General features: G+C 40.0%; 1 protein-coding gene across 1 annotated transcript in view; it reads right to left on the minus strand.

Moving 5' to 3' along the window:
- DBX2 (developing brain homeobox 2) overlaps window positions 1–26,933 on the minus strand; it is a gene marked incomplete at its 5' end in the record, with an annotated part of 36,061 nt that extends 9,128 nt beyond the window's left edge. Inside the window, 3 exons of the mRNA XM_080810150.1 lie at window positions 978–1,165; window positions 13,267–13,362; window positions 26,513–26,933. Of these exons, the coding sequence (XP_080666276.1) occupies window positions 978–1,165; window positions 13,267–13,362; window positions 26,513–26,933 (705 nt within the window). The remainder of the gene's footprint in view (window positions 1–977; window positions 1,166–13,266; window positions 13,363–26,512) is intronic.
- Window positions 26,934–27,855: the final 922 nt, after the last annotated feature.

Genomic DNA, 27,855 nt, shown 5'->3' on the forward strand with positions numbered 1-27,855 from the left:
GGACAGATCACTTCCCTAGGGAAAGGAAGCAAGGTTAAGGAGAGTTCCATCCAAAAATAACTGGTTTAATAAAATCCAGAGTTAGAAACCAGGTCATTGATATTGAGCGAAGAACAGTAGAGTGTGGTAGTTACGCAGAGCCTCTGCTAGCCCTTCAGAGCCTTTATGCTAACTCAAAAAATCTAGGTGGATATAGTCTTGCACCAGGAGAGCCATTTTGGCAGGCTGAGCACCTGCTACGTTTCAGTTGCTGCCATGCCTCTTAGCCCTTGTGCCCTTGTGCAGTGCACAGCCTGCACAACGATACGTGATAGCTCCAGGTTAAGTAGAACACAAACTCCAGAACCAGGTTGCTGGGGGTGAGAGCCCAGCTCCAGAGCAGCTTCACTACATGACAGTAGATCTGTATTTACTTCTCTACACTTTCTCATCTAGAAAATGAGGATTATTATCGTGCTTACTATAAAGCGATTAATTGTAAGATACTAGTACCTTAATGTATAAGAAAGGTTTGTAGGTGTTGCAAATATGAAACTACTTTACTGTACTTGACATAAGCCCAGATTACAGGGTAATGAAATCTATCTGGAGGTATTTATGAGTCACACATTTATGACTGGATTTTGGACTGGGAATGAAGAAAAAGACAGGAAAATTGGTTCCTGCTTTTGTAGATTATGTAGTCTACTTCTCTGAAACCAGAGCAAACAATTAATGATGTAAATGCCACATCCTTAGTGGTTCTCTTCATTTGGAAAGAATTAATCATGCAAAAACCTAGATCTCAGCAAATGGGTCTATTTTCAAATAGGAATTCTGACATATATTTCCAGCCACTCAACAACTGTGAAAATCATTTCAGTAATACTTGAGGGTCCAGCACCATACCTAGTACAACAGACATTTGCCAAATGTGTGGATTTCATTGTATTCCTTCAGAAATCAGGAGCAGTGGACATTTTCCTGCTCATTAGTACCTGTGATTCCTTTAGTCCCAAACTGAGGGCGAGTTTCTTTCGGTCTGTTTTGCTGATATATTTCTGCTTCTGAAACATTTTCTCCAGAGCCTTTCTCTGATCCTCAGAAAAAACAGCTCTTCTTAAAATACCCCTCCGAGCTTTGGAGTTAGAGTCCTGTGTCAGGAGAGGCAGCACACTCTCTTCTCCTAGAAGGGGGAGACAGGACAAAAGCCCAGTTAGCTCTAGTGAGGAGAGGTCAGTTTGCCTTTTCCAGGCTAGTATCCTTCTTCTCTGTACCATGGCCAAATCCTCTCATCTCAGAACTCTGCATACTTAGAGCAGTGCTTCTTCCATGGTCTTGGTCATGGACTCCACTGAGAATCCAAGAAATACTCTTTGCTCACCAATGAGAGAAAAGTACATATGCTTGCCCTCACAAGTTGGGTGCCATGTTAGAAAGCCCATGGTCCCACATCACAAAGTTCAAATGCAGAACAAATAGTAGGTGGTTTAAACCCTCTATTTTTGTCTAATTCTTCATTTACTTATTCATTTTATTTTCTCTCAACAAAGTTTTAAACACTTACCAAATGCCAGGTGCTCTGCTCAATGATACACATTGAGAAACAAGACAAATGTGTTTTATTGTATGCATTACCTGCAAGATTTAGTGGAAGGCATTTATTGAACTAAGGTCACAAGTGTGAGGATGTATTCCAAAGGAGGCTGCCTGGGGCATGCAAAACAAGGATCTGGTCGTCATCTGGGACTTCAGAGAAAGCTTTTAGGAGTCAGAGATATTCAGTCTGAGAAGAGAGGTTTAGAAGGTCCCCAACCACCCCCACTCCTCAATCCGGTTGTTCATCAAGTCCTTCAAGTCAGAGATATCTACTACTTTTTCTACCTTCTGTGGTTAGCACAACCATTTCCAGCCCTCTAAGAGTTTCATTCATCATTCATTCATTCATTCATTCATTCAGCTTCCCAATTGTGGTAGGAATGATAATGGCCTTCCCAAAGATACCTACGTGAAAGTGTTCCCCAGAACCTAGAAATATATTACATGACATGACAAGGGGAAATTAAGGTTGCAAATGGAATTACAGCTGCTAACAAGCTGACCCTGAGATGAGAAGAGTATCCTGGAGTACCCAGGTGGGCAATGTAATCACAAGGGTCCTCATGAGTGGAAAAGAGAGGGGGGAAATGAAGTCACAGAGAAAGATTTACTTTCTCTGATGTTACACTTCTTGCTTTAAGGATGGAGGAAGGGGATCACAAGCCAAGAAATGCAGGCAACCACTGGAGACTGGAAAAGGCAAGAAACAAAGTCTTCCCTAGCGCGTCCAGAAAGAACCCAGCCCTTTTGACACCTTGATTTTAGTCCAGCGAGACCCATTTCAGGCTTCTGACCTCCCTGTAAGATAATAAGCTTGTATTAAAACAGCAGTTTTATGGAATTTGTTATGGCAACAAGAGGACACTCATACCTGGTATCAGGCTTACCGAACTTATTTGAGGAAACCAGACCAACAGCACACGGTCCCTGCCCTTAAGGAACTCACATTTTCATGGGAGGACTGACATGAAGATCACAGCGGAATACAGGCACCAGGGGAACAGGCACACCAGTTTATAGCTGTAGCTGGTAGGCATTTTGGTGCTTAATAATTATTTCTAAATAAAAAAGCAAACTAATGTCTTAAGTACTACACTAGAATGATTTATGAAATGCTCTGGCATCACAAAGGAGGAAATAATTAATTCTGAGAAAACAGGCTGAGCCAAGTCTAAAAGACCAATCTAGTTCACAAGAGAAAGAACTAAGGTCAAGCTAGGCAGAGTGACCAGCACGTCCAGAAGCATGAGGACACAACTATAAACACAGAGAACAAACTGATGGTTGCCAAAGGTGAGGGAGGTGAAGGATGGGACACAAAATGAGTGGAAGGGAGTACAAGATGCAGGTTTCCAGTTATGGAATGAATACATGATGGGAATGAAGGACAGCATGAGGAGTGTAGTCAATGATACCGCAAGACTGACGTATCAGGACAGAGGGTGGCTACATTTGGGATGAACACAGCATAATGTACAGATCTGCTGAATCACTCTGTTACACACCTGAAACTACTGTAAACTTGTTGCCAGCAATACTCAACATTTTTTTTAAAATCACTAAGGCACAAAGGAATAAATTTTTTTAAATTTCTTTTTTAATTTCTTTTCAGTGTACCAGAATTCATTGTTTATGTACCACATCCAGTGCTCCATGCAATACGTGCCCTCCATAACTGCAGGAAAACTAAGCAGTCTGCATGGCTGGGAAGGGCATGAAGCAGAGGCGGCATGCTTGCAACCAGATCCAGCCCGCAGATGGGTTTTGTTTGGTCTTAGAATTCTGATACAGTTGTTCATCTTTAATAATTAGATTTCATGTGAAGTCCAGGTTTCTGACATCTCTTCAAAGGTAGCCACACTAGGCTCATCTTCCCAGAAAGCAAAGAGCTACTGGAGTGAATAGCAGGTTCCCCCTTTTGATGGCCCTCATTTGCCACAGCCTCACCTAACTTGCTTTTTTTTTTTACCTGCCAGGTTCTTAAAGACATCTGGACCTTTGACATAGAGGTTCTAGAGTGGAATGGAGCCAGATCAGAGAGTACTACAAGAGTTTGGGACTTTATCCAATAGTAGTGGAGATTAGTAACAGTTTCAAATAGTAGGAGTTTCATCAGGGTGTGACATGATAATAATAAACTCACACAGAATGCTCTATACCATTATATTTACTCTGTGTTAAACCAATGACATGCATTAATTTATATAATCCTGTCCAGCCTGTGCCCCAAAAGTTATACTGTTATTCTCCCCACTTCATAGAAGAATAAAATGAAGTAAAATGAAGATCAGGTAGCTTAAGAAACTTTGTCCAAGGGGTACGTGACTAGGGCTCCAAACCCAGGACAACTAATTTCAAAACAAATGCTCCTAACACTACACAATATATTCTAATCCAATCTGACTTGTATTTTAGGGGGAATAATATCAACAAATGAATCAATCTTTTCACATCTACTTCTGTAATACGACAGCTTCCTTTCCTACTTGTCTAAAAGACTGCAGATGATCTCCCAGTGAGTCTCTTGGCCCTGGTTTACACCTCATTCTATTTCATCCTCACATTGCGAGAAGAACTGGCCTCTCTCTCTTTCCTTTCAGCTCTGTAACACTTGCATCTCCTCAGAAATGCCATGGGATGTAATCAAGCCAAATTCTTTACAAATATCTATTTTTGTTGATGCTCTTTCCATTCATTGTATGAAATCTTGTATGAAATAATTCTTTGTATGAAATAATACAATGAAATAATTCATTGCATGAAATAATTCTCCATCTACAGCGTCATTTTTTTTTTGCCTGTCACATGCCAAAGCCATACCTTGAAGTCATGTTTTCACAACCAGATTCACTACCTCTTTATCAAAGATTTATATAGTTTTATGAAATATTGGTCACTAATAAAAATATTCTAAATATCTCAATATGTCCTTTTTGTAAATGTGCTTCTTCTTTGAACTTTCCTTGGTGTAGAGACTATGGTATTGGGCCTTCTACATGAGTTCCAAGATTCATCTGTTGGGGTGATCTCTCTCCAAAAAGGCTAGGACAAAGGAGTTTGAAATGTGTAATAGGGAAGAACTGGGTTTGGATCATGGCATTTACCTGTATGATTTAAAGCCAGTTTAATTAACCTTTTTCAGCTTATCTTACAGAACTACTCTAGGGATTTGATGACATAACACAAGAAAATTTCACAGTGCCTGGCCCACAGGAAGGATCCCATGAATCTATCTAGTTCTGATTGTTGGATTTCATTTGATTCTCATAAGAACCATATGTCACACACATGCTCCATACAGATGAAGAAGTGTTCAGGGCTGTTAAGGTCCAAAGCCATACCGAAAACACAGAGCTCAGCTGGTAGCAGGACCTTCTGAATCTAAATTTGTGGCTCCTTCCTCTGTGCCACACTGTTTTTCTACTCAGATGTCACATGTCAAAACAGAAGGGGAGAAACATTTATAAACACAGTCAGAGCTCCTGTCCATGACTACAGGCTTCTGAACTGTCCTGGACCAATGTGTGAGTGTGGACTACAGGGCATCTCCTGTTCCTGATAATTGTGTCCTCAAATTCCAGCAAGCCCTATCACTTGATATTTTGATTCTGGCATTTTTCATTCACAAATATATATAATCTATCATTATTATAGCCATATGTGTTAAAAATTGGGGAAAGAAACCTAAATACCAAAAGGTAAAGAAATGTGTAATGGCATGATGCCATATCCCCTTGGTGAAATTTTAAAGAACGATTAAAGATGAGAACTATGAAGACCAGGCAACAGCAAAGAAAATATGCTATACTGTGTATAATAAATAAGACACATACTATGTTTATAACTAAGTAAAAATGCCGAGAAAAGAGACTGAAAAGGCAAAAATAAACATAAAGTAAGCTACTATAGAGTTATGGACAAATAATTCATCTCTATTCTGCATTCTAAGTCTTGTTCTACTTTCTAAGGAAAACAAGCAAACACTGTAGCAACCTTTTTGGGAATAACCTGGTGGGGTGATTGAGATGTTGCCGAGAGACAAGTGAAGATGAAGCCAATCCATCCTTCAGGTGCTCACACTTGATAAGGAAAGGTCCAAGAAATTAAACAGCCAGCCACAACACAGTGAGATAAGTAGCTGCAGACCATGGCAGAGAAAGTATTAAAGAACCAGATAGGAAGCCACTTAGACTTGGAGGATAGCAGAGTAAGTTCTGAGAGAGAAGAAAAGGCAGAAGAAAATGGCAATTCCTCTCACAGGCAATCTAGTCAAAGGCAGGCAAAGAGGAGAGGTTCAAATTTGTGCACCCAGGAGCGCAGTGAGGACATGGGTGAAAAACGGTGGACCTGGAACCTTGGTATTTCCAGATTGCAGGGTCTGAGTGCCAAGAACACAGAAGATAAGCTGGAAAGGTACATTAGGGCCAGGGGGTGACTGAAATGAGCTCAGGTCGTGACTTGCCCAATAGAAAAGCCTTTTGAGGAGGACCTGACCAGCTCAGCATTGTTGAAAGGCCAGTATTTTCCTAGTTAATAAAACTTTTTATATCTTATAGAAATGCACAGCAAATTTGTGAGTCTACAGGCCTCATTTTTAAAACCCTTCATACATTTTTTTCTAGGTAGCGATTTTATAGGTAGGGACCATGATTCTACCCATCTTAGACCCTTCTTCACTAAGACCCACAAGTTTAAATAAAACAATGAGATAACACATTTAAGGAACCCTAAAACTTTTTTTAAAATATTTTATTTATTTGTTTTACAGAGAGAGAGAGAGCACACACAAGCAGGGAGAGCAGCAGGCAGAGGGAGAGGGAGAAGCAGGCCCTCCGCTGAGCAGGGAGCCTGAAGGGGGTCTCAATCCCAAGATCCTGGGATCATGACCTGAAACGAAGGTAGACACTTAACTGACTGAGCCACCATAGATATATATTCAGGTGCCCCTAAATATCCCTAAAACTTTTAAAGAAAGTCGTAAGTTTTCCTATGGAGCTATTTTTAAATGAAGAGAAAGAAGTTTCCCATTGAGGGCAAACTACAAACAAATTACTCTCACTAATGTGATAAATACTAACATTTTAAAAATCGTGGACCCAAAGTAGACCTCAATCTCTGAAAGAGAGACCTAAAATGGTTATGATGGCCAAAGGGTTAATTCCTGGGTCTGGGACCCTCAAGTTTCAGTGCCTGAAAATGAGCACAGATATGACCAATGACAAGCAAAAGAATATGGCAAAGATAAAGACTACCATATTCTTTTCTAGTTACTGGTTCCTCTTAGCACTCCTCTCAATATTCACATCATGCTGGTTTTCCCAAGGTGACGAGCCTTAGGTTCCTGTGAAAAGTTGGGAAGATGCTACTTCTACTGTGGATGCTCCTTTCCATCTCTCCCCCACAGTCTTATATGGGCTGTCTCTGGATCTAACCATAAACCACACTGAGGGGGCACCTGGGTGGTTCAGTCCATAAAGTGTCCTCCAACCTGATTTTAGGCTCAGGTCATGATCTCAGGGTCCTAGGATTGAGACCCACGCCAGGCTCCAGGTTGGCAGGGAGTCTGCTTGAGAATTCTCTCCCTCTCCTCCTGCCCCTCTACCTGCTTGTGTACTTTCTCTCCCTCCCTCCCTCCCTCCCTCTCTCAAATAAATAAATAAATAAATCTTTAAAAAAAAAAAAAGTGTACTGAGGAACCTACACCACTTCCATACCTTCTAAATCTAATATGTGCTCACATCCACACCTACAAAACAAACACAAGGACTTCAAGAACTTGTTGGTAACTCAAAATTTTCTCAGAAACTATTACAACGTTATCAGCAACAAACACCTCTGACTATGCCTAAACTCATGACACATGTCTGACTTGTATAGAAACTTCCAGGTGACAAAAAATAAACAAGTGAGTAATATAAAAATAAAAATAAACAGATACAGAATTTAAGACATGTAGAAAAGAGGCTTTAAAGGCCAGGACCACCAATTCAAGGTGCTACAGGCTCTACCATTTTGGGAGCATGACGGTGATGATGATGATGACAATGACGATGACGATGATGATGATTCTGTCCCGTGGCCTCCATACATACATATATATATATATATATATACACACACACACACACACACACACACAGAGACATACACACACATATATTCATATATATATATATATATATATATGTTTATATTTATGGGGCTCAGCAGGTGCTACGGTTTGTGGCCACTCCCTGCAGCATGGCATGTCTTCCTTACAACAATCCCCAAAGGGAGGTACTATCTCCTTCACTTTCCCTAGTAAAAAACTAAGGCTCTGAAAAGTTAAGTTGTGCCCTTGAGGTCACATAAAAAGGAAGAGTGAAGTCCACCAATCCTCTTTATAATTATACCAAAGACTGTCAGAGTTGTAAGTAGGCAAAGAGGTCGGGAGGTGGGAAGAATCCCATTAAAGTGGCAGAATGACTGAGGATAGAAAAGTTTCAAAGGCATGATTCCCTGGGTGCTGAGATGGCCCCATGCACCATCCTCCAGGGAGCCCCTGCATGAAATGGGGCTGGTGAAGGGTGCTCCAGCTGGAGGCGTGCTGTGTGTAAATGACACTGTTGGGTGGAGAGAGGTGGGGAGCAACAGAGGAATAGAACATAAAATAAACTAATGGACCCCATCATATTTTCACATGTGAGGATGTAGTGTGTGTGTGTGTGTGCGTGTGTGCGTGTGTGTGTGTGTGTGTGTATTTTATATCATTCCTGTGAATTTGAGGTGTGGAGAGAGAAGATATGGAACTTCCCTGGCTTGCTCCATTTAAACTAGAAGTCTACTTTCCATTCTCTATATAATTCAGTATTTGGGAATGCTATAATATTTCATTATCATACATTATAACCATATTAATTTGCTAAAAATCTTCCCCGAATATTAAGCCCAAATTCAATTTCCATTAAACTCCACTCATTGGCTCTAGTTCTCTCCTTTAAATTTATACTGAATGCAGTATATCTAATTTGAAGATAAAGCTCAGGTTCTCCCTATTATTTCTCTTCTCCAGGCCAAACATACTCAACCATTTTAGAAAATTCATGACCAGGCATAGAGACCTTTCACCATTTTAGTTGCAGACTATTCTTGACCTGACCTTTATAGGCAAATGGGCTCACTGTGCCTTTTAATTTAAAATTTTTTTTTAAAGATTTTCTTTATTTATTTGACAGACAGAGATCACAAGTAGGCAGAGAGGCAGGCAGAGAGAGAGGAGAAAGCAGGCTCTCCACGGAGCAGAGAGCCCGATGTGGGGCTCGATCCCAGGACCCTGGGATCATGACCTGAGCTGAAGGCAGAGGCTTTAACCCACTGAGCCACCCAGGTGCCCCTCACTGTGCCTTTTAAAGTGGGGCTCCAGAACTGAGCAGGTGTAGATAGTCTGGCCATTACAGAGGCTAGTAGGACTCTTATCTCCCTTGTTCTGGGTATTGTAGTTCTAAAAGCATAATCCAACATCCCCATATCATTCTGTAGACACATAGTGAACTAGGAGTACAACCCTTTCCTTCTTTGTTCTGTTCAGCCAATTCCCTCCCTCTGTTGTGCACTCATGCACTTCTTGGGGGGAATCTCAAACCAGGACTTTATCAGCTGCCCCATTAGATGTCACATTATGTTCAGGTGAGGGCTGTGGACAAGATCAGGAACAAGCACCCTGTATCACTAAGTAGTTCTGCTTTCCATCCTCTACCTTCTACTACTTAAGAACACATCTGGGGAGAAAGGGAACTCTGTTCCTGGAAAGTTACTCAAATACGTTCACTGCCTCTGCAGAAACTGATGAATAGAGCCATCAACTTGGAAAATCTATTGTCTTTGAGTGTCTGACTCCTCTAAACATTCTTCCTGGTTGACTGATTGTCATTTATCTCTGGAATATCCCTCCCTTCACTATTGAGAAGTCAAAACCTTTATTCAACTTACTGCACAAACCTGATTATATTTTCAACAAAATAATCTTGCTTCTTTCTCTATTGGCACAAAATGCTGCGTCCCTCTGAAGATCTTAGAGTGCTGATGACAAATCCTTACAGAAGGACTGCCGTAGGTCTTGTCAGTTCTCTCTGGGCACCCAGCACTCCAGCTGAGAACAGTGAAAGAGAACACAAGCCAGGTCCAGTGCCAAGAATACTCACCAGAGCATTGCCTATCTTTGGTAGTGACACTCACCAGACCAACCTATCAACAATAAAAGTAACAGCCCTTCCCTGCTGCCTTCAACAAAAATCCTAAATGCAAATTTGGAGAGTGTATTATGTTCCTCTAAGTTTTAGCAAGGAAGAGAAAAGAGTAACATGATCTTACAGTGTAGAATATAAGTTCAAAACCTCCCAAGGAAAAGGCAGAGCAGTTTGTCCCAGAAGAATATTTCCCTGCTCATATTTTCACAACATTGCTCCAAATTTAAACTTTGTCTTTTAATGCATAACACTTTTGAAGGATCACATTCAAGTTGGGTACTCAAAGACAAAATGAAATAATTACCTGATTAATTCAATTAGCCATTCTACACAATTAAGACTCCTGTACCTTTTCAGGTCTGTTGTTTTTTGCTTTTTTTTTTAAAGGTCATTCTCCGCATAATTTCCACGACTTTCTATTTCATCTTGCTGAGAAATGTGTGATTTTGAAAAGAACCTTATGGATGTAATATCAAAGATTTTCCTTCCACTGCTTTGGGGGAGGGGAGAACTTTTACCACTGCCTTTTAATTTTTTCCCACTGTCAGGGCTGTGCTTAAAGAGCCTATTAAACCATTTATTATATGTGAGAAGGGCACTGGAGGAATGATTGTTTCCACATTGCAACAACAAGTTAATCATAAATCTAAAAGGTTAACAAGAAAAATGAAATCAATTTTATACAAGTGAATCATGTTAAAAGAGTCAAAATGATATTTTACTTGCTAGCTATGAACTTGTTGATCTGCGCTTTTCAGACTTCATTGCTCATTAAAATGTTTAGTATAAACCTTGATTTTGGCTGTCCACACATGTCAGCACATTTTGTCTGAAATTTAATACTAGATTACTTGGACAGTTCATTTTCCTTCTCCTATGCGATGGAAAAAAATGTTAATGCTTGGGCATAAAAATTGTTCTTATTATTAAACAAAGAGGAAGAAAAGAAAATCTAGTAAATGCCTTAAATAATAAAGAGTACTATGCAGATATAAGCCTTATTAACGTTCCTTGGTATCACGGTTATTTATGTAAAACTCTTTATTGACAGCATAAATCCACCATTTCATTATCATTTGCTGTGAATACAATGAACATTATAAACAAAAAAAATAAAAAATTCATTTCAGATTTATAACTACTGAGACACCAAAGTTTATTAAAAACACTTGTGGCATCTCTAATGTGTTTTAAAATGCCAACTTCAGAAATGGAGACAGACCAAGTACAGCATTCTCTATGCTTGATCTGAGTGGTGCTGATTTATCCCTTGTATGTTTTACTGAATTAAAAAAGATAAACATGGGACTTTATAAGCCTCTAGGGAGAGACACTACAATTTACAACGTTTACGCCAAAGGCACAAAGTGGGAAGAACCCAGAGGGAGATGGAGGAAAACAAGTCTTTCTTAAAGTAATTTTTCAAGCAACTGAAAAGCTGAAGTTCTCCAGGAAATGCCTTTAGAATTACTTTTATGTGCTCCATGGATCAAACTGGCCCAGGCAATAGCGTACATTTAGGGCCTGGACACTCTTACAAAAACACTGCTATAAAATGAATAAACCTATACACGTACACACACGTGAAGGTCCACCTGTTACACGGGATTTTTTTGTCCATTTCCACTTACCTAACCTACACTGTTAGAGGTTCCCTAAAACGGAAGTCCAGTATTCTGTCAAGGTAGCGTAACCAAAACCAGGTATGGGACCTCTTTCAATCTCTACCCTGGGGCTGCAACACCGAAGATTTAATTCCAGACATGCCACGACACCACAGTGTCAGCTCTCTAGGACGTAAGTCTCTGCTCCAACAGCCTTTTCCTGATACTCTAATCTATGGTGACAAATGTGTCCTTAATTTGCACAACACTTTTCAACTGCCCTCATAGGAGACCACCTTGAAGGAGCGAGTAAAAGGTTTAGTCATGGTTTCTATTTTTCTATTTGAATCAATACATTCTAGTTAAATGGACAATTAATAGGTCACTTCCAAAATAGTGGTGTATCAGTCCTGGTTAATAAACAATCCCCAGAGTTGATAATGGACCCTATGTATTCAGCAAGTCCTGTATACACTCAGCTCATCCACTAAATCCCTTTTCAGGTGGACAGGGTTATATGGGAAGATGAGCTAGAATGAGTCTATAAAAGTCAGTTTCATTCACTGCTTTATTTTTCAGTCAAGTGCTTTAAATGGCGTCCAGAAATTCACTTGGAATGTGAGACAGGAGAAAAGATGGACACACAGAGCCTCGCTTTATGACCATACAAAAGGGCAACTGACCCTTGCCCGAGCCTTTTCCATGTGAAATGGCTCCTAAAGTTCATCGGCACAGTGAAAAATCGTGGTGAGGTCGCGTGTGGATGAGTCAAGTGAAAGTGACGATTGGTCACGGGTCTGTCACCCATTGTGGCTGGGTCCCTGCCATGTAAAATGCTCTGTGGGAAAGTATCGGCCCCCTAAAGAGATGCTCAGAGGCCTGCAGCTCATTAAACGGCCAGCATTTGCTGCCTCACTTGTCAGGAATCGTTCTGTTGAGCAACCGCTCTCCTGAAACATTCATAAAACACATTAACTGAGAGGCAGGCAGCAGGGACCTGAATTCAACCGTGATAGAGCTTTCTACTTCAGCCTGACTCAACTCCGATTTCACTTTTCACCTGACGGAGGGGTTAACCTGAATAAATGTTTCCTCTTGGGCACCTGAAATAAATGTGCCCCTTTACTGGACTCCTTTTTCATAAGCTCAGGTTCTCTGGTTACAAATTCTTATTTTACCTAGAAATCTCAAGATCAAGGTGAACTTTATTTCTTTTTAGTTTGACATTGTTTTCTTTGGCTATGTGAGTGTGTTGTGTGCATGCGTGCCCTGAAAGTTTTTCAAAGTTGTCATTCTCACTTCACCCCTGGACAATGTTTAAATTTTGTAACGTTCAAGAAAAAGTTCTCTTGAAAATATTTCCTACAACTCTGGCTGCTTTTCTTCAAGATCATAAAGAGGAGGTATTTGTCTCCTTTTACAACCTGGACAATTTTAACTATTTTCTACGGACACCCAGTGACTTTCTGTGTCACATTTTAAGCTGAATGGAAATTTTACACAGCACAATTTCTTAGCCTTCCTTCCTTTCTTTTTTCTTCTCTAAATGAGTATTGCTACACGTTTCAGAAAGAGCCAAACTGGTCCCTCTGAGATCTTTTATATCGAATGGAAAACAAGTCACTTTCCTTGGTGTGTCAGCCCTGGGTTTCAATGCCATTAGAAACTGCTCACAATTGCTCAGTGTGCTGAGGTCTGATAAATCTCTGGAAACCTCCTGAATAGGATCGCTGTGATTTTTTAGTGAGGATTTAGCTCCTTGCCACTGCATTACCAATTAGCTTTCCAGAGCACATTAAATCCTGCTGCTTTGGTTTACAGAATAACTGAGGCATTGCTGATGAAGCATAAAAACTTACTTGCAAAAGCAGTGGGGGATGCAGGGCGCCGACAGGACCCACCGCAGCATGCCGAGTAGAATGGAGGGGCGCTCAGGAAGAAAGGTTTGGAAGACGCTGTGGAGAAAGGATTGATCTCATGGATGAGCCATTTCTTTTAGACAATATTCAAAATTCCAGTTTCCCCAAAGCCATTGAGTAAAACATTTCATTTTCTGAGCCTTTACTTAGCTAGTTATAAATTTACTGAAATTAAAGTCATTCTAAAGTAGCCTTTATCTCCCAAAGAGATTGCCAAAGAGTTTAATCAAAATTTGGAAGATGTGTTGGAAAGAATCAATGGATCAAAACCAAACTTAATAGTTAATTTTCTGTGTGGTCATAATTATATGTAGCATGTATTCTTTTATTTAAAATACCCCAGAGCAACACTATCCAAGAGAATGATCTGTGGTGATAGAATGTCCTCTATCTCCACTGTCCACTTGAAAATAAATATTTTTTTCACTCTCCCTACATATTCAATGGCAACTTTTTTCTTAGTCATATTTAGTGAATATTATTTTGATATGAATACATAGGTTTTTCAAGAACACAGTAATTTCAGACTTGTATTTTAACCAATTGATAAGCATGTGTTTATTTTTGCCAATATTTTTGAAGGATATGTCAAAATAAGTGTATTGCCCAATAAGAATTTAGGTTCTTAATGCCTTCAAATTACAAATTAACCGTAAATCATAATATAATGGAAAGTTGCCAATATTACTGTTATCAGTTTTTTAATATCCAAGTTTTCAAATAATAAAATGTTTGTCTTAATAATATTTTCAAACATACACAGCAGGCTCATTCAGTGGCACGCATGGCTCCTGATCTTGGAGTTGTAAGTTTGAGCCCCACACTGAGTAGAGAGATTATGTAAAAATAAAGTCTTATAAAAAATGGTATTTTGAAAATGTAGCAATTAAGCAAAGTATGAAAAGGAAATCCATTTTGGTGTTCAAAAGTACTATAAAACTTTTTTTCTGATTTTTTTTTAATAGGCTCTATCCCCAATGTGGGGTTTGAACTCATGACCCTGAGATCGAGAATTGCACACTCCACTGAATGAGCCACCCAGGCAGCCTATAAAACTTTTTTTAAATTTTACTGTTATCATAAGTCATTCTAATATTGACTATAAGACCATCAAAGAAATGATAAATCATTCATTTTAATTTAACATCTTATATTACAAGAAAATGGCATTTTTTAGGCAGAGTTACATTTTCCATTATTCTCGGACTGTAAGTACGTGGAAAAATAAAAATATATTTTTATGTATAAACTTTGTCACATTATGTTTATTCTCAAGCATTTCTGTTAACTTATTTCACCTCCAAAAGAAACATTCCACAGGTAATTAAGTAATGGCAATTGCACTGTTTGGCACAAAATGCAATGCTGTATTTACATACATACAATGAAATATAACAATAGCTGGAAAAACACACATGAAAGAAATATTTGTACTTAGTAGAAAGTGTAGAAAATAAGTACACTAGTGATACTATTACAATAATCATGCAAAATGTACAAATTTTACCATTCTAGCCAAAATGTTTCTCAGTCTAACCCTATGGCCCTAAAAATAGAAAGCTAAAAGATTTTTAAAAAATGAATGGTTCATTTGAGACATGTGATCAATTAAATTCATTTGTGATAAATGAAGTTTTGAATTATATGATCTTAGTGTTAAGTTTAACCATAAAATGTTTGCACTGAATAGTTTATTACTATATAGTACCTTATCTTAATAGAGGAAAGTTGTAATCAAAATGACATGTTATCTACCTTCATAAACTCTTGTGGCTACGGGACTACATGTTACATGACCAGGCTTCAGGTTCCATTGTGTAGAATTTCTTCACCATTTTAAATCAACTCTTTGACATACATATATTTACACAGATTAGTTCACTCCTGATTCCCATACATAAATACACCTTGTTTAAACTGGCTTATGTGGAAATTGCTGTGAAATTCCAATTAAGTGCTCCATTTTTTTTTAGCATGTGCCTACAAGTTGACGTAAGTCAAATGTTAATCCAGCTGATCATGTGATTGCAGGGGTGTCGAATGGTTCGGGGAAATAACATTTAAAACAATGAAATGCAAAAAAAATAATAATAATAAAATAAATAAACAATGAAATGCATTTAAAATATATATTACACTTTAAAATTTTTATAAACCTCATGCTTTTTAAAGCAATGAACAAACGAACTTATTTGTGATAAAAACAACGCAACAAGTTAACAGACCTGTTAAAACCTTTGTAAGCCGTTAAGAACTACTCTGAAAATGCTCTAAAAAAGGCAGAAAACAAGGCAATTTCATCCTGGATGATACGCATTTCAAAGCCCATCAGTGCAATCTAAATGCAGTCCCTTTATCACTGATCATATTGGGAACAATTCATCACGGGTTTACTGAATAATATTTATGACAATAACATTTCAGGAGTGTCTACTATACACTGGGCACTGGACTAGCTATGAATTTAACACACGCTATCTCATTCATTCATTACCATTCAGCCTCAGAACCTCTACCATTCAGGCATGCGTCTGGAATGTGATGAGCACTCTTTTCAGCAAATTTTTTAAAAAGGACAAGAGAAACATAAATTTGTTAGCATATTTAGTTATTAGCCAGGAAAGATAAGGATTTCATGCACAGAGACTGCCAACTATTCCTAAGAGCTGGAACCCAGAAAAGGGACTCATCTCCCAAGCTTTCCATAAAAGAAAAACAAATGGCCTTTCCTATGGCGGTTCGAGGGGGGAATGGAACGCACACTGTCAGGTGTTACAGCATGATGTTAGGTTCCGTCAGCACAATGTTTCAGGATACTCAGAATTTTGTATCCCACTGACAAAACTAGCTTCCAGTTTCTGTAGGAATCTGCTACAAGTCACAAACAAATCACTTAAAATTCTTGGAACTGAACTGTCTGAATCCAAATGACTAAAATCTCTTACAGAAAACCTCATGAACTTTTCACTTCTTAATCAGATGTTCTGACTTAACTAAAGTCACAGAATCAAAATATCTATTAACTCTTTTGCATATTTAATTAAGGTGGGAACTTAGAGCCAACCTAACGGTGAACTGGCCTGATTTCTTTCCAAACTTAACAAGATGGTTCTATGATACAAGCATCTCATAGCCAAGAACAGTTGTAAGCCTAACTACAGAGAAATTATCTTCAAAATTCTGTTGTCTAGAAAGCAAGCAATAATTTTTAAGTTGCTTTTCTGTTATTATTTTCACTTTTCTTTTACTGATGGAGCAGAACAATGGGTATTTAAAAAGGGTGAAACCACATTCTTTTTATTGTCCATGCAAAACTGTGGTACAAACTGACTTGAGTTGATGTTTCAAAGAAAGAATACTAAAGACCACTAATAAAACTTTCAAATAAATTTCGAGTCCACTGCAGTGCTATGCCAGTTGGCAGCACCTTTTAAAGATGAGGAGAAATGAGAAAAGTTTCCAAGATGTCTTAATAAGGCAACCAAAGGGTCAAAACATACCTCTAGGAAATAACAGGGAATTAAATAATTTTTTAAAAATGGTTTTAAATAACCTTCTTTAAGTGCCTGGTACATGGGCACCAGAAATAAAGAAATCTAAACTTGTGACCTGAAAATTATACACAATTGGAATACAGTGGACCCAAAAACAAGACTCCAAAGAATGGCAACCAGATGCCCAGAGTAGTAAGACCTAAGAAATATCACTTACCTAATGAGGTGTGATTTATTTTATCACACAACCTGAAAGGAATTCATTTATGTGATCCACATGCAAATTTGCTTTCAGTCACAAGGGAAAGCAAGTTAAGTAAATTCATCCTTTATCTTCCTGCTCATCAGAAAACAACAGAAGTCCACATTTTTTTTCCTCAATGAGTATTTCAGACACAGAAAAACAAAGGTCTAATGTTCTGGTACAGCTCATGAGAAGACAAATCAAGTGTAGTGTCTACTTGTTTGATTCTATCCTTTTAATTCTGTGCAAATAATATTTATTGCATCTCTATCGAGTGCCACACAGTGTACTATGTACTGGGATTACAAAGATGAAAAAGAAACAGTTTCCTTCTCTACAAGAATTTCTATTTAGTGTTTCTTTACTTACAGATTTACATCTGCCGGTCAAAGAAATGAAATGCAAATTTTTCTGTTCTCCAAAATCAATTTTGTTCTGTAAAATCTGAGGTATTCCCCAAGAAAGAGAGGCTTGAAAAAATTCATATGGTGCATTTTCCTAACCATTGGTTCTCAACCCTGAATACACACTAGAATTAACTGCAGTGCTTTTCAAAGATACAGATGCCCAGGTCACACACCAATGGGGTTAAATCACACTGGCTAAGGGTGGGCTCGTTAGCGCAGCATTGTTTCAAAGGCTGCACAGGTCATTACAATGCATCGCCAGGATGGAAACACTGAAAAGAACACAAAACAATGTCTGACACAGCAGGCACTCTATACATGTTAGCCTTTACTCCTGCCATTATTATGCAATTTGAGATCAACTGTGAGACAACGTATGAAAAGAAGCAGCATGGTCAAGACTTCCACTGAAACAGAGAAGTAAAAAGAAAAGATTATTGTTAAGAAGGCTTTGTCCGAGAAGGCTTTAATCAGGAACAACATCTTAATCCACACCTTAATTTGGAAGGTATCTAGAACTGCAAAGGATGAGAAAGCAGGCATTCCAACAAGGAAAGGTGGCAGGAACAAAAGGCGGTGGGAGGGGGTGTTGAGGAGGAGTACGTGGGGCAGGTTAAGAAGACCAGCCCCACTGCAGGCACTAGGCCCAAAGACTGAACTTTAAGGAATGTAGTTGGAGAACCGAAATGTTGCTGATGGAATGAAGGTGTTGGAGAACAGAATATTTCTATTTGATTTGACCATCAGATGGGGTAAAGAAGGTTTCCCTGAGTAGCTTGGTAATATGACAAAGCTCTATTTGGGGAAAACTCACCTGGCAGTACTGGGTGTCATGTGGTGGAGCAAGGTAAGGCTACGTGGAAGGGACCTGCTGCAGGAGTAAGAATAGGTGATGGCAACCTTTTGTTTGGACACTGCCACCAGCATCTTTTCCGGCCTCACTGCGCCAGCAGGTGAGCAGGTCTGGCTTCCTCTCAAGCTGTGGGGGCCCAGTTCATTGCAATCATCCAATATGATCACTACCTCTGCCTTCAAGGCGTCTCAATAGCAGCACTGACAAATTTGAGGAAAACCACTGCTCTTTTTATTATAAAGTCAACATCCCGGGAGAGAATAGCATAACAGAATAGAACGGGTAGCTCTCAAATTCTAGAAGCCTTAATGAAGGCTCCTTGAGCCCCAAGCTATATCACTCTGGGTGACTAATCCTTGCACTGATCTACTCCAGCAGGAGACAGCCCTGGCTAGAGTTTTATCTGATTGTTACCCTGATGTCACCCTGTAGCAGATTTTAAATGGCTACAAATTATTTGGCACTCCTTCCCCTGAGAGGTAAGATCTCGATTTCCCCTTGCCTTGTATTTGGGATGATCTTGCTGCCTTGGTTCACAGAAGGCTACGGAAGAAGTGTCATTCTAGAACTTCAATACCTAGGCCACAAGAATTCTTGCAGCCACTCTTGGGGTTTTTAGAGTGTTTGCTCTTAGAACCCTCCCTTTCATAACCCAAGCGTTATGCTAGTAGAAGCTCAAGACACTCCGAAAGTCCAAGTGTGGACGGCTGGAACAGCTTCAGCTGAGCACCCAATCAACAGTCAGCCATGTGTGAGGCCATTTTGGACATCCAGCCCAGCTGGGCCTTTGGAAGACCACAGCTCTGGCTGCCATCTAGCTGTAATGAGATTCCAAGTGAGAACTACCCAGCGGAGCCCAGTCAACCCACGGGACTGTGAAAGAAAATAACGAATTGTTCCTTTAAGCTTCTAAGCTTTGAGATGGCTTTTACACAGCAATACCCCTTTTTTCCCAACATTTTGCCTGGGGTGAAATGGTGGGAAGGAGTCTTTCACGTCTTTCCCTGTATGTTGTCCGTGGGCTTTTGCAGTACATGTTTGAAAGTCAGATGCTGACTCTAATCTCTGTTCTTACTTTGAAATGAGGAAACAGAGGCTCAAGGAGCTTCTGTGAATTATGATTATATAATCAATAACATAAAGACTTTAGACATGAATCTCGGCTTTAAAAAATTATGGAAATGCTGCTAAAATCAGCTCATAAAACTGTATTGTTAAATTTACTCAACTTGCCATTTTTGCTTTGGAGGAATTGTTGGCAAACTTTTACTATAAAAAATACTTTAGGCTTTGCAGCCATAGGTCTCTGTTGCAACTATTCAATGTGCAATGCAAAAGCACCTACAGAAAGTATGTAAACAAATAGGACTGATTCTTTTCCTGCTTTAAAAAGTACTGTCTTTTGGTTTCAGATCCAATGTAACTATAGAATTGGTTCAATACACCTAAACTCAATCCAGCCCTAGGATAGTCTCTTTAAGGAAACATGGCATCAATCATGGTTTTTATTTTCTTTTAATGTACAAAAATCTCCCCAAAGTATAACCTAACACCTTCACATATTTTATTTATTTATTTTTTTTTTCAGAGTAGAGAGAGTACACATGTGCATGGGAGAGTGGGGTGGGACAAACAGAGGGAAAAAGAGAGACAGAATCCTAAGCAAGCTCTATCTCACGTTCCTGGGACTGGGACCTGAACCAAAATCAAGAGTGAGACACTTAACCAACTGAGCCAGCCAGGCTCCTCCACATATTTTAATTTTAAAAGTTGTCAGAAATTTAACAATCTAAAGAACAAGAAATTTTGAGTCTTCAAAAGGACTGGTAAAAATGTATCATATATCACATATTTTATTTCTGACAGCCACTTTGAATTAATAAAATTAAGGTTGTTATGGCAAGGTGACTAAACGTGAAAGAAAAGTGAAAAACCCAATTCATCTTTGGAATATTGATAAACAAGAAGTCAATTAAGTATTCAGTAATATAGAAAAAGATGTGAAGTTTTTTTCTTTCCTTTCCCCAGATGCTTTTGTTCTGAAACAAAAGTCTAAAAGCTTCAGAGGCTTTTTGATCTTTGACTTCAGAGAGAATTTTAGTGCCTTCAGTTTACTGTTCACATAACTCACAAAAATGTGCCCCTGAAATATTCCCAACTAATAGCTGGTTGACAAAATGAATAATGCTATTAAAAATAGGATCAGTTATGGTGACTTTATATAAAGTGATGAATCACTCAGCATTGCCAAATCAAGAACTGACTGGAGGCTAAAAAGAATAAAAGGGAGAGATTTCATTAAAAGTGGAAACATTACTGAAAGTAAAATAAAATGTTTTGGAATAAAATATACAATGGTCTGGTAAGCATATTATACATTAAGGCAAAAATCCAATTTCTTACTAAGAGAGTGTAAAATAGAAAAGCATGATCTAATGAAGTCTTAAATAAGGATTCTAACAAGCATTCCTAGATAAAAATCATACTGTTTCTTTTTCCAATTTGCCTTTTTATTCCTGACAGACTCCAGGTATATTCAAATGAAAACTTATATTTCTTAACTGGCTTAAAAACTGTGTACTTTCACTATTAAAAAAACTGCAATTAGGAAAAAACTTAATTAAGAACCTCTGTTAATCCAAGACTAAGCAGAAAAACATTGTATTAAGAGCTACAAATCAAGTCCCCTTGAAAGATATAATAAGGGGCACGTAGTGGCTCAGTCGGTTAAGTGTCTGCCTTTGGCTCAGGTCATGATCCCAGGATCGTGGGGTAGAATTCTGCTTTGGGCTCCCTGCTCAGTGGGGCGCTTGCTTCTCCCTCTCCTTCTCCCCCTGTCTGTGCCTGTGCTCTCTCTCTGTCTAATAAATAAATAAAATCTTTAAGAAAAGGAAAGATATGATAAGACAGTATTTTAAAGGTATAAACCATATTGACAACAGAAATAGGGTGGTGAAAACAGGCTGAATGAGGTGTAAATGAAATATTTACCAGCCCCCACAAACCTCAAGACGCATTTGTTTAAATATGTTAAAGATAAGAACATTGCACTTCTGTAAAAACTTGCATAGCAAAACATCTCGAAGTATTTTATGAATACATCTATTACCTGTGTTGCTTCCCTTACTTTCATGCTGCTCTCATTTCTATCATTCAGCAGCAAACCTAAGCATAAAGTGATTTCTTAAAGCAAAGGAGACTTTTTTCTGGTGGGCACAAGAACAAAAGGAAGGAGGCACTCAAAAAGTGATACAATGGAGTTTAATTCACAGCTTTGGTTCCAATATCTGAAGCCCATTTATGGCAAATAAATGTGGATAAAATCACCGTCGACAATCCTTTTAAATCACCCACAACATATGGCATCCTTTGGCTTCCTGCACATAACTCTGAACTCTCTGAATCCTATGTTTACTTATGCATAAATGTGTACACAATTTTCTGGGCATTCAAACCATCGTGCCTCTTAAAATAACCCTCAGATCTCTTAAGTCAATAGAAGTTCAGGGGAAAGTTCTAAAATGTTCCTACTTGCCTGCTGATTTACTTCTGTTTTATTATTAAACCTCAATAGCTTCAATACATGTTAACAGATTGAGATTCTTTGTTGTTAAACTGGAGTAGAGAAGGTAGAGAAGCATATGTTAGGGGTTGGGATTGGGATAGATACTACAGTCAGAGGCAAATTAAATGCACATAAATTGCTACGCCATTGTAGCTCCAACTCAGGAATTATTCTGTAAAGAGGGTGGCTTACTGAATCACTACTAGAAGGGAAGGGACTGTCTATGGTCCTGTTGGTTCTCTTCACAGCAAAAATCTCTCCATGAATCCGAAGCAGTTCATTAACTCGGGGAACACAGAACAGTTTGTTCAGAGCTGATTCTCATGAACTGTGTTAAGTTATTAATATGTTAATATAAATCCAAAGACATGTTTAGAAGATACAAAAAATATGCACAGGTAATAAGAATAGGCAAAGTAAGAATATCTGCAAATTCCACCAAAGGATGGTTGGGGCGATGGTCCGAGCAAGGAACCACTGGAATGGGGTCCATCCTTACCCTTCTCTGGATTCTCTATTCTTCACCCTGGTTCGGGGTCAGCATCATCAACATTTAAGATGCTGTGGTTTTAACTTGCCAGAACAAATCTAAAGCACAGGGGTAGCAAAAATAAGTGAAAAACTCTGGCTTAATAAATTAGATCACAAAGTCTTTAAGCAGGCATAGACAAAACTAAGTGCAATTAATTTAAGACAGCGTTATGGATTAACAGGTAAATAGTAACAGGAATTGGGAGGTGGACAAGAAAACTATAGAGTGCACATTAAGTATTAATGGTAAGAAGGAATCCTAACAAGGGGTCAGTAAAATGCCATGGATCTGGTTCCTTTCCTATAGTATATAGTAAAACTTCCTTGACAAAATTTTTTAAAAAAGAAAAGAAAAGAAAAGACTCACCTATCTAGAAGAAACATTTGCTTTCTAATCCTTTTAAGAAGTAGATTTAATAATAAATAATGTTGAGGAAATTATCTTTATGTCAATTTTTTTTAATGTTTAAAATAACAAATGTCATTAAAAAGCAAGGCCTATCTCCACTTATTTTTTTTTTCTCAAAGATTCCATTTATTTATCTGACAGAGAGAGAGATCACAAGTAGGCAGAGAAGCAGGCAGAGAGAGAGGGGGAAGCAGGCTCCCTGCTGAGCAGAGAGGGGCTCCATCCCAGGACCCTGAGATCATGACCTGAGCTGAAGGCAGAGGCTTAACCGACTGTACCACCCAGGTGCCCCTCCACTTATTTTTGAATAAAACTGGTGACATAACCAAGAGAAATTTAAATTTTTCAGCTTTTGACATTTCAAGGTTCTCTTTTATATACAAAAACATGAATATTTTAATCTAGCACAATAGTCACCAAATAATGACATACATGAACTTTTGAGGAAGGCTGTCTGATGATTCTAATTTACTTGCAAAACCTCCCGGTTTCCCCTAATAAACTGTAAGGGATCCAAAGATTCAACCCTGGGGGTAAACTATTTACTACCTTCTATTGCACTAAATGTGTCGGTCTAGAGCCTTGAGGAATGCCCTTTGATTTTTTAGGTTTTTAAACTACTCTATATAAACCACTTGATGACATATAGCTACAGAGTGTCTTTTTCCTACTCGGAATACTCAAATACTTGTCACTTTTCCGGAATGAAGCACTGAGAGCCATCCTCTCATTTATTACCTGTAAATCCCTGTTACTGCCTAACTGTCTCCACCTTGCAGACCCACAGCAAGATGAACGGGGAAGGCCAATTTCTTTCCTTCTGGGCTCAGACATAAAATCACAATTGATTTGTTATTGCAAAACATGTAATTGGTTATCACTAGTTTCTGATATTCAATGAAAGACTAACATAAGGAATACGAAGATATGGGGCAATTTTTTTCTTTTTCACAAGTCCACAGAAGTTTTCACTGTTACTTCCGACAAAAACAAAATTGGTAAGTGAAGTAAATCACTGTAGGAAAAAAAACTGGCCTACTAGGAAGATTAAAGCAGCTAACAATTATGAAAATACTTGGTAAGCCACAGAGCAGTATGAACATGGAATATAAGCTCCACAAGGGCAGAGACAGTCATCTGTTTTGTGCACTGACTGTCCCTGTGGCCTAGGACTGAGCCTGACACATGGGAGATAGTTGATAAGCATTTGCTGCATGAATGAAATATGTGGTATAACTAAAAATGGGTAACAAAGATAATGAAGCAGAAATTGCACACAGGGGCAGAAGTCCTTTAGTTAAATGGTTCTGTAGCTCACCAACGCACCAATAAAAAGAACTCTGGGCTTTTTTCATTCGACATTTGGGTTGGTACACCCAACGAGTTAAGGTTGAAAAAAAAAAAAAAGCGAGTAGTCAATATGCTGAAATGATTCAAGATCACATTTTTTGGTCCACTCCAAAGTAAGTGTCTGAAGGATCAGAAGCGGTCATTTGGTGACATTTCAGAAAGAAATATAAAGAAATCCCGTTATCTTTCCAAAAATGGTAGTTTTCTCTCCTCTATATTCTCTACAGAACATCAATCATTATGTTCAGTCAGCTAATTTTCAGGTGATAGTAACCTTGCCAGTACTCATTATAACTTCATAATTCTACAGTAGAAAAGAATTCCCACAACATTCGGTAGGACAAAAATCTGTCACTTAAATAAAACTAGGGCAATGTTCAGAAAACTACATTCTGTGTCAAATTACAAAGATAAATGAATGTAAATGCTGGTTTTAAGCAGCATATTTGTAGGAGCAAATATAGAGAGCTTTAATTTTCTTAAGATACTTCTCTAGATTCAAAAATTAAATGCACTCCTTTATTTTTTTTAAATAAACAGTTATTTGTTCAAATGAAACCCAGGAGAATATCATATCTTCAATGAGAACTAAGTAAAATATTGGGAAAATATATGCTTAAACTATATTAGAACACCTAAGAGGGAAATATAAATTCTTGTACTCTTATTCTAAAAAGCATTTTTGAATTTTGACACTTTAATAAGTGTACAAGAATGATTATATCCTTGAAAATTTTTAAAAATGTAGTTAGGAGTACCTTTACCCAATAATTGCAATATTTCTAATGAAACAGATATACAAAATTCTTTTCCAGTTATTGAAATATCTGTGCTTGATTTGCATTTGGTTTATTTAAATTTAATCTGTAAGATGCACAAAGGTGAAAATTAAGTAAATTCCAGTGGTTGAGTAGCCAATCATGATCAGGACCAATTTAAAAATCTTTAAAAATAACTTCAATGAACTCAATGCCAAACCACTAAAAGTTATGCAAATCATCAATCTTCTTGAAAATGTTTTTTTTTCATGACACAACATTATTTACTAACTCTTGCTTAGGTGAGCCGGCTATATACGTTTCTAATTTTCCAAATACTTCAGAAAGAACAGAGTGGCCCAAATCTCCAAGGAACAAAAACCCTGCCTTTAACTGTATATTGTTCATTTCCCAAGATGAAAAAAGTCTTCCTAGAGTTTAGGTTTTGCACTATATGAATAAGACCGATGCTCATATAATTATATTTGTTCCATTCTTTGAGTAACCATTTCAAACTGAAAGACCAGGACAGGTTCTAAACATGTTAAATTCTATAAAGCCATTAGCAATAAATTTGATCCGGCAGTTTGCTGGGACAATGGAATCTGCTGAAAAAGCGTCTATTAGTCATTCTGGACAAACCCACCGGGATTAAAAGAATGAGTTAAGATCGTCTAAGGACGCAGCGAAAAAAAAAATTAATCCAACTGGATCTCAGCTTCTGAGTTTCTAAGACACTTTTCCTTTTCTCACTGCCCATTTCAGCTGCCACTCCATATGCTTTAGCTAATATCTGACTAAGCCGTCCGCATCCTCTTCCCAATCATACCACTTGGATTTTATCCGAAAATGAAAACAAACCAAAACTGCCTTTCTCTGGGTAAGAAAATTCCCATTTATTGGTGAATTTCCTATTCCAGGGGCCAATTCAGTTGTTTCCGCTCACCACAAAGAAAAAGTCGGCCTCGATTTCCTTGCGCCTTAGTAATCCAAAATGTTAAGAATGGAGAAAGTCAAAAGTTTGCGCAACTCTCCTTCCAAAGATCTTTGCGAGCGTTCCCGGACATCGCCAACAGTTTGAGAAGGAAAAGCCCCCAAAGCGGGCCTCGAGTACTTCTCCTTGCCAAAAACTTCCCGGGGAGCTACTGTCGCGCGGCCTCCAGGACAGGAGACCGCGGGCAGAAAAGCTCAACTTGGGAAACCCCGTGAAACTGGTCCAGCGAGCCCAGAGATCTTGGGGACTGGGGCTGCCCTTTCCCGCTAACCCAATGAGGTGCATTCAGGGTTTCTCCGGAAAGGTCTGAAAATCAAGGTAGCCCTACCACTTGTTGAAAGGAGACCGAGAGGAAGGGGTTGGGGAGGGGAGGTGTCGGAGTCAGTGGTGGTACCTTCTTCACCCCCGAAGTGGCATCTCCGCTAAAGTTCGAGACATTCTAGAAGGTCCCAGGCCAGAGCGGATTCCTGCGCGCTGGGGCCGGGACTCCCTTGGCGCAGGGCGCACCGCGGCGCGCCCGGATCCCGGTCCAGCGGTGCAGGAGGCGCCGGGCGCGGCTGGGGAGGGAAGAGCTAGCTCACCTGGGGCTGAAGGCTGGAAGGTGCAGTCTCGGTCCGCCGGGGCCCGACCCGGCAGCCTGGCGCCGTCCGCCGAGGGGCTGAGCACTTGAAAAGCCCAACGCGTGCCGTATGGCGCGCCGGAGGCGCTTACTTGTTCCGCCGCAGGGCACAGCTTGAGGGGAACGGGACTGGCCGGCAGGGGCCGGACCTGCGCGCGGGCGGCTGTGGCGGCGGCGGCGGCGACTAGAGCCGACGCGGGGCCGTGGTGCGCGGGTGGCTGCAGCCCGTGCGGCGGGGCGCCCCCAGCCCGCAGCAAGTTCTCGATCAGGAAACTCTTGCCCAGGTTGCCAAAGCCCGGCGCTGTGGGGAAGTTGAGGAGCGCGGAGGACGCTACCACGTCCCAGTACGCGCCGGCGTGGGCCGCCACGGCGCTGGGGAGCATAGTGCGGCCGCCGGCGCGCCCGCTTCTCGCTCCGCGCCCCGCACGGGGCCCGCGCCGCCGCCTCCGGTCGCAGCCTCCCGCAGAACTGGAGCGCGCTGGCCCGGGAAGAAGGAGAGGGCACGGAGGACGCCAGCAGGCTTGGAACGATATTATTTATTTGGGTTGGGCGTTTTTTTTTTTAAAGGATGGGAGGAGTGAGTGTGGGAGGGGGGAGCTCTGCGTGTCTCTGGCCCGCGGCGTAGGCTCTGGGGGCGCCGGAGGATTCCCTCCCGCTCTCTATGCAGATCCGGACTTTTTTTTCTCTAGAAGGCTGGAAGGTGTGTCTAGCCCATCCATTCATGTCACCCGGCCCACAAAGTGACAGACGCGGCCAACAATAAGGGCGGCCCGGAGAGTCTGAGCTTTGGCAAAGGGAGAGGACGCAGAGCGGGAGGAGGTGGGCGTGGAGGCGACGTGAACCGGGCGAGCTCGCCGGGTCCCCACGGCCGGGGCCTTGGCTCTAGAGCCCACGCAGCCCCCGGGGCGCGAGAGCGCGCGGCCGCGGAGGAGAAGTGCCCCGAGGGCGGGAGACATTCCCTTCTAGAGAGCGCTCGGTGTACCACCTGTTGGTCGACTCCTGGCTCTCCAGTGTTGATGCCACTTCTTCAGGAACGAGGGGGCGTCCAAGGGAAACGAATAGTTGTCACTAGTGTCTTGAAGGGCTGTAGTCATCAGAGAAAGTCGCAAGTGTTACTGAGACATCGGGGTCTTACAGATGAGAAGGTTTAAAAAGTGGGTTGCATATGAGATGTGCCCTCCGCCCCCCCCCTTAAGGCAAAGGAAATGAGTTTTTCTTGAAGACCTTTAAAGAAATTTCGTAGTTTCTAGTAACTTTTTAATAAGATTTGACTTAGGAATCACTCCAGAAGAAATGTTCTAATCT

This window comes from Martes martes (genome assembly GCF_963455335.1).
Source record: "Martes martes genome assembly, chromosome: 8".
NCBI lineage: Eukaryota > Metazoa > Chordata > Mammalia > Carnivora > Mustelidae > Martes > Martes martes.